This window comes from Prinia subflava, chromosome 8 (genome assembly GCF_021018805.1).
Source record: "Prinia subflava isolate CZ2003 ecotype Zambia chromosome 8, Cam_Psub_1.2, whole genome shotgun sequence".
Lineage (NCBI taxonomy): Eukaryota > Metazoa > Chordata > Aves > Passeriformes > Cisticolidae > Prinia > Prinia subflava.
The window spans coordinates 30,624,680-30,632,037 of NC_086254.1; the positions used below are offsets into that span (position 1 = coordinate 30,624,680).

Here is a 7,358-nt window from a genome sequence, read left to right on the forward strand (position 1 = left end):
GAATTGCAGGATGGATTATCTGTATCATTGAAAACTTGGGAAGGTTATTTAAAAGTTGTCACTGAAGCAAGATAAATATTTGCCAGGCATGATCCCACCGTGCAATGACATGTAAGCTGTGTGGAATGTGGTAATAAAATATAAATGTTCTGAAAAGGAAACAAATGTACTGGGTGAGAAAACAAAGACAAGATGGACTTGCGGCACCTCCAAAAGCAACAATTGAAAACATATTTACATGGACTGGGCTGAATTCTCTTGTATCTTCTGAGGAACATATTTGCAGCATGTGCACATCACCCAGTAGGGCAGTGGGTTTTCAGGGTGCCATAAAAACCCAAATATTGCTCCAATGAGGTTTATGAGGGTAATGAGGTTTATCCATCTCTTAATAAGATGGCAATGTGAGGAAGGGGGAGTCACCCAAATCACAGCATGAGCAGCCCATGGCAGACGTGGGGCAGAAGCTTTGGTGGTGCCCACTGTGGGGAGCTGAGCTCACACCATGCCCTGCTGCAGGCTGCTGATCCCCTGCAGCTCACGGGCAAATCCCTTCTCCTTCCCGGCCACCACCTAGGCAGCTGCAGTGGGTCTGCAGAGGCTTTTGGCACACGAAAGAACAAGAGACACTGATGGACCATGCTGGTGGCGATGTCCCCATGGTGATGCTGCAGCGGTGGAGGTGACACTGTGGCAGTGGTACCCCAGGGATGATGCCCTGGAGGGGGGTTCCGCGGAGATGCTGGGAAAACCTCGGGGGAACCACGAGCTCCCAGTTGCCACCTCGGGAAGACGCGCACCCAACATCTCCCGTGCACGCCCTGCAGCGGCATCTGCGGGTCTCGCTCTTGCACCGGCAAGAGCAGGGGAGCACGGTTCGGGAACGCTCGGGAACAAGTCCCACCGTGCTGCAGTTAGCCAGTACCCCCGCCACGGCAGAGGCAAGCAGAGGGCGGCAGGGTTTACGGGGGGAGCACAGGGAGGGTTTGGAGGGAGCAGCGCCGCAGCCGCAGGAGCAGAGCGCGGCACAGCGAGGGCGGCGCAGCGCCACAGCCGGCGGGACTTCGGCAGTTCGCGAGTTTCCGTCACCGCCAACCGAGCCTTGCCGAGGATGGCCGGAGATTACCGAGCCTTGCCGAACACGCGCCCCGCGCATGCGCTGTGTGGGTCCCAGTGATGGCGGCGGCCCAGGCGGAGGCGCGTGGTGCGCGTTCGGTCATGGCGGCGCCCGCGGGCCCTGCGATGGACGGCGTGGGGCCCGTGGGCCCCCACATGGACGAGCTGGGGGCCGCGGGCCGCGCCGGGGACGGTCCCGAGGGCGCGGCGGGCGCCGCCATGGTGGCGGAGGAGGCGCCGGCGCCGCCGCCGCTGCCGGGGCTGCGACTGGTGCAGCAGGGCGCCGAGGCGCACGTGTACCGCGGGCTGTTCCTCGGGCGGGCGGCGGTGGCGAAGCTCCGCGTCCCGAAGCGGTACCGCCACCCGGCGCTGGAGGAGCGGCTGAGCCGGCGGCGCATGGCCCAGGAGGCGCGGTCGCTGCTGCGGTGCCGGCGGGCAGGTGGGCACGGGAGCGGCGGGGCCGGGCCGGGCCGGGCCGGGCTGCCTGGCAGGACGGACAGACCTGGGCGGAGTGAGCGGGGTAGCCCCAGCAGGACACACGGACAGACACTCCAGGGCAGTGTGAGCCCCATCACCACGGCTCTTCACGTGGCTCAGAGCAGATCTCGGGCACCTGGCGCCTTCCTGCGCCATCCTGAAGGGTGCGGGGGCTTCTGAGCCCGGGGCGACACGCTCTGCTCTTTCGGAGTGCGCCCGAAACTCATCTTGCCCTCGGTGTGTCCCAGAACGTGTTTTATGGGGGAGCTCGCCGCAGTAGAGGCTGGGCTGTCCAAAGGTTTGAGCTGCCAAGTCGTTGTAAGACTGCAGGGCAGTGCAGATGCCTTGCGAGTGTTGGGCGGACCATTCCAAGGGGTGGATCATCAGGGGCTGGGGGTGATCTCAACTGGCACTTCTGCTTAAGGCTTTTATCAGTTGTATTTTGTTGTTAAAATAAAGTTGGGAATCATGTAAATTAACTGTTGCCATTTGATTTGTTCTTTTAAATAGGGATTCCAGCTCCAGCGGTCTACTTCGTGGATTATGTCACCAACTCCATCTATCTTGAAGATATTGTAGACTCAATTACTGTTCAGGATCATATTTATTCTGTACAAAAGAGTGGAGATGATAGCAGTGGCCTCCAGAAGTTAGCAGAGAAGATGGGTGAGCTGTTAGCAAGGATGCACGACGAGGATATTATCCACGGGGATCTTACCACTGCCAATCTCCTCCTGCGGCCACCCACGGAGAAGCTGGACTTGGTGCTGATAGACTTTGGACTCAGCTTTATTTCTGGTCTTCCCGAGGATAAAGGAGTTGATTTGTATGTTCTGGAAAAAGCCTTCATTAGCACTCATCCAGATACTGAAACGATGTTCCAAACTCTCCTAAAGACCTATGCAGCCACGTCTAAAAAATCTGGCCCTGTGATCAAAAAGCTGGATGAGGTTCGGCTAAGAGGGAGGAAGAGATCCATGATTGGGTAGAAGAGAGTGGGGTTAGGGATGGAGAAATGGTAGGTTTTGCAAATAGGGTTATTTATATTTCTAGTTGGTTTTATTTCACAGATCACTATTTTGGTAACTGTATCTTCCAATAAACTTGAAAGAGTTTTAAGTGTCATAAAATAACTGAAGTAATTGTGAGATGGGGGCACAGCCAAGACAGAAACAATTAGAGGTCACTTCTGTCCTAAATGTTAAATGTTTCTAATACAAAGTAGTTTACAGTGTCATTTTACTCATCTTTGTGTGGTTAGAATCATTCAGAGCAATCTTTCTCGGCCTGTAGACCATAAATTCTTTGGAGTTTCTTACTTCAGAGACTACAAAACAGCATCTACAAAAGGTAACTGAGAAAAACAAGTTGGTTTTTTTTTTTCAGAAGACTTTATGACAAAGGGTTTAAATCTGTTATAAATGACTCAACACATCCTGAAAATTTTCAGAACTGAATTCTGGAACATGGGCAATGCTGAAGTACCACACTAAACATAAAACGGTTTTATTTTCTTCTGGTAGTAAATTCTGTCTTTTTTCGCTCTCAGTCGATAGATGATTTTTTTAAGATGATAATCTTAAGGAAATACCATATTTGTTAATGCAGAACAGTTTTCTACTGAGAAACTTCCACTTTAAACAAGAAGTCTGCTGTAAATTTCTTCTTTTGGAGCTTTGTAAGGGGAGCTGCTGGTATTACCTGCCCAGGTAGGTGGTTGGAAGAGATAGGCAATAATACTTTTTTTCTTGTAATGTTTTCTCTATATTACTTCATTTTTCTGGCTTACCATATCTAATAGTGTGAATGGAAGGTGTGCCAGAGGAAAAGCTTGCATACCCCACAGTGGGTTAGTTAGAAGATTATCAGCTTTGTGAGCTTTGTTGGGGTGTGAGTTGGGTGACTGCGGGAGCATCGTTGTCTTCAAGTAATGATAGAAACCGTGAACTTCTTGCTGTGCTGGGGATTCTTTTATCTGTCGGGAAGATCCTCTGTTCTCTTGTGCAATCCCTTGTGCTCTGAAACTGCTCGTGAAAAAGAGGGAGTGAAGTCCTTTGCCTCTGCACAGCCACGGACGTGTCCCGTACGGATCCTGCACGCAGAGGGGAGAGGGCAGCTGTGAGCAGCTGCTCTGCCAGGCGGGGCAGAGGGGATGAGGGCTTTTCCCTCCGGCCTGGAACAGCGCGGCCCGAGCGGCGGGCGGGACCCCGGGGCGGGCGGCTCCGAGAACCACAAGGCGCCTCGGCCGAGTCAGCTGCACTCCGCGCGGTGGCGCCGGCGCAGCGCTGCCGCCCGTGGCCGCGCAGGTGGGCGGTTCGCGTCCCGCAAGTGTCCTAGCGCGGCGGGCTGCCCGTGCCCGGCGCGCATTCACCTCTTGCCACAGGAGCCGCCTGGGCGAGTGCCCGACCCCGGCGTGTGGGGCCCGGGTTCCACCGCCCAGCCACAGCTTTGCATTGGCTGCGGGGCCGGCAGGCCTCGTGGCGCTCGTGTTTTGTTTTTATTGCCCGCGAGGAGCGGGGCTGGAGGAGCTGCTGCTGCTGCTGCTGCTGCTGCTGCACCTTCCCCTGCCTGCCCGGACAGCGACACGGGCACTGGAGCCGGTGCTCCCGGGTGTCCCGCGGGCTGGCGGGAGCAGGTGGGGTCAGCTATCGAGTCCCCTCACGGGGCATCCGAGCCCCGGGAGCAGGGGAGATCAGCTAACGAGTCCCCTCACGGGGGATCCGAGCCCCGAGCTCCGGCCCCGCTGAGGGGAGGCGGCAGCCTGACCCCCCTTGCCCGCCGTCCCCCATCTGTACAAACAGCGCTCTCCCGGTGATGCCAGGATTGAGTTCTGTTTGCAAAGCCCTTTGAAGGAGTCTGTTTCCGACGATGATGGTGTTTGTTAAAATGCAGCTCTCCCCGCGGGACAGCGGAGCAGAAACAAAGCTGGTCCACGGGAGGTTTTGGCGGCCGGCGCGGTGCCCCGGGCGGGGTCGGCAGCCCGTGGGCAGGCCAGTCCTCCCGGGGAGCCGGTGCGTGGGACTGGCCTGCGAGCAGGGACTCCTGAACCGGCCTCCGCTGAAATCAGCTCTGGGATGCAGCTTCAGAACAAAGCAGGACATCACTGGTCATGAAAAGCAAAATGTTTTGCTTTTTCGCTGCGTGATAAACCCCTCCTTGTTATATAAGTGTTACTTTCAGCACATCTGTTTTAGGGCTTGTTGATATTTCCTCTTGATCAGCGTGGTGTGTCGTATGGATTGCTGTAGAGAATGCTGAACTGTTGCTGTTTGAAGATGGAAAAATCTCAGCAGGTGCATGTCCAGCCAAAAGGACACCCTGGTCCTGCAGAGTGTCCACCCCACATCTTCTTGCAGCCTCAGCTGTATCAGTCCATCAGGAGCTGGACTCAATGATCCTTGGGGGTCCCTTCCATCGCACTCAGTGATTCGGGGACGAGTTGTGTCTGCAGCAGCAGCTCCTTGGATGAAAACCACTGGCTCCCTGACTGGTTCCAGGGCAGGTGCAGGTTCCAGTTTTTGTTGGCGGGGAATGGCTTCACATGCTGCTGTGTCAGCTTTCCGTGCATCGCTGTGGTCATAAGCAACACTGAATTGCTATTATTATTGGTATTAAAATAATTTACCATTGCATTATTAGCACTCAGGCTTTATGTCCAGTGCGTGTGTATTCTTGTAAGGTAAATAGGACTCCTGTTTTCTTTCTTTCTTTTATTCTTTTTTTTTGCCTGAATAGTTTATCTGCTGCAAATCCAGTTTTGAGCCACCAATATTCTTCCAGAGTTTGGCCTGACTTTTTACAAAGTCCTTGGAGCCCACACTGGCAGAAGTGGTGATGTCCTGCCCTGTCCTACCCAGAGGGGCTGTTCCCCCAGAGGCTGTGTTGTCTTTCAGCCCTTCCAAAACCTGCTTGCTTGCCTGTTGGGGGGACCCCGAGACTCTGGGATGTGACAAGTGGTGGCTGCTGGTGCATGAAGCCACTGGAGGTCTCTCTGCCACCACCACTAGCACCAGGAAAATCTGTGTGTCCAGGGAAAACCTCTGAGCAGAATGTATTTACAGCTGTGTGCTGGATGTACAGTTGATCAGTCTGGGACTTTCTGCTGCTTGAATCTTTTTGCTTTTAAGAATGAATTGTTGTCTCAGGGCATCAACTCCAGGCCTGCTGGGAACAGCTTCATTTCCAGAGGCTTCCCAGCACTTGCTTGGTTTTGCTCTACACCTGGATATCACTCAAAAATGCAGGGAGGTGCAGATAAGATGTGGGAAGAGGAATGAAAGGAAAGAGGGAAAAACAAATGAAATGGAAATAGAGGCATTTTATCAGCAGAAAGTGCAGTGTAGTATTTCTGAGGAAATTGCTGGAGTTGTCTTTTCTGTTTATTTTGGTATCTGACATCATCAGTGATTTCTGTGGTGGGAGTGGGGAGCTCTTGGCAACCAGTCTGACTTTAGCTTGGCAATAAGACCAAGTTCTGGTTTGCCCACTGATGCCAGGAGGGTAAGACTGAACTAAGGGAATTTTTTGAGATAAATATGAGTTGGAGACCTAGAGGAGCACTAAGATGGGAAAAAAAAAACAAAACCAAAACAAAACCAAAACCAAACAAAACAAAGAAAAAACAACAAAACAACCTCACACAAGCAAGGAATGGTGATGGAGACACTGTTGAATAATCTGGGAATGCCATGATTTTTGGTCAGTGGCTGCTCTGTGATGGCAGTTACTGAGTATATATGTAAAAACTGTTCATACAATATATATGGTGTATTTTTTTTCAGTGAACTTTTTTATATTCTAGGCCTTGATGCCTGCAGGAAATTTATATTTTCCAGTTTTCTGCAAGGTGCAGAACACTGATAGCCTTTTGCAACCCTTTTCTCCCATCACTGCAGATAGAAAACCGAGTTAGTGCAATAAAAGCATAAAAGCTCATTTGTAACTCAGGGTTCACTCTGTGAGGGTCACTACAGATAAATAAAGCCCCTCCCTGGCCCAAGCACAAGCTGTGTCCCACAGTGGTCCCTTTGGGCACTCCACAGCACCTTTCTTTTACCAATAAACTAAACTTACTTTGAGTAAAGGCCCAGGAGTGGTGTGACCCCAGTGACGGCCGTGGAGCACAGGGAAGGCACAGGCAGGGCAGCTGCAGCTGCTGCTGGCACTGGAATTGGGGGTGATAGAGGTGGAGTTTACAAGAAAACAAACTAATTAGGCATTAATTCCCAGCTGAAGTCCAGGAAGGCCGAGAGAACCAGCGTGCAGTCCCTGCACCATGCGCTCAGCTGGGAAGCTCTGCGGGCTGAGCCAATATCAGCCCCGCTGAGCTGAGAGGGGCCGGCTGGGGTTGGAGAAGGGGCTGTGCACTGAGTCACGACTGCCCGTCCCCTCCACACTGCCAGAAATGTGCATCCTTGTAAGAGAAAGGACAAACTGTGCCCGTTGTTATTGTTTTGAAGCTTTTTTTAACTTTCAAGGCTGATTTTGAGAGAACAAGTTTTGTAGAGCTCCTTTGGTCCGACATGTGGCACACATTCAAACATGAGCTTCCAGTCTCTGCCCGATGGGTATTTTGGGTAAGCTGAACCTGTTTTAAGCAGTTGCATTGTTTTACTGGCCTGAATTTTGCTTTCAGGTCTCTAGTCATACCTCTGCCCATCCTCTCCATCATGCACCACTACCCGAGTAATGAAGCAGCTTCTGCTACCACAGCCCACTGTAGCAGCATTGGGGCAGCACAGCAATCTCCTACTCATTTACTTTGG

General features: G+C 52.6%; 1 protein-coding gene across 1 annotated transcript; it reads left to right on the forward strand.

The window, feature by feature from the left end:
* Positions 1–1,146: 1,146 nt before the first annotated feature.
* TP53RK (TP53 regulating kinase) lies at positions 1,147–2,830 on the forward strand. The gene is made up of 2 exons (XM_063402239.1): positions 1,147–1,555; positions 2,104–2,830. Exons 1-2 carry the CDS (start codon positions 1,177–1,179, stop codon positions 2,580–2,582), a joined length of 858 nt encoding a protein of 285 aa, XP_063258309.1. The 5' UTR covers positions 1,147–1,176; the 3' UTR covers positions 2,583–2,830.
* The last annotated feature ends 4,528 nt before the right edge of the window (positions 2,831–7,358 follow it).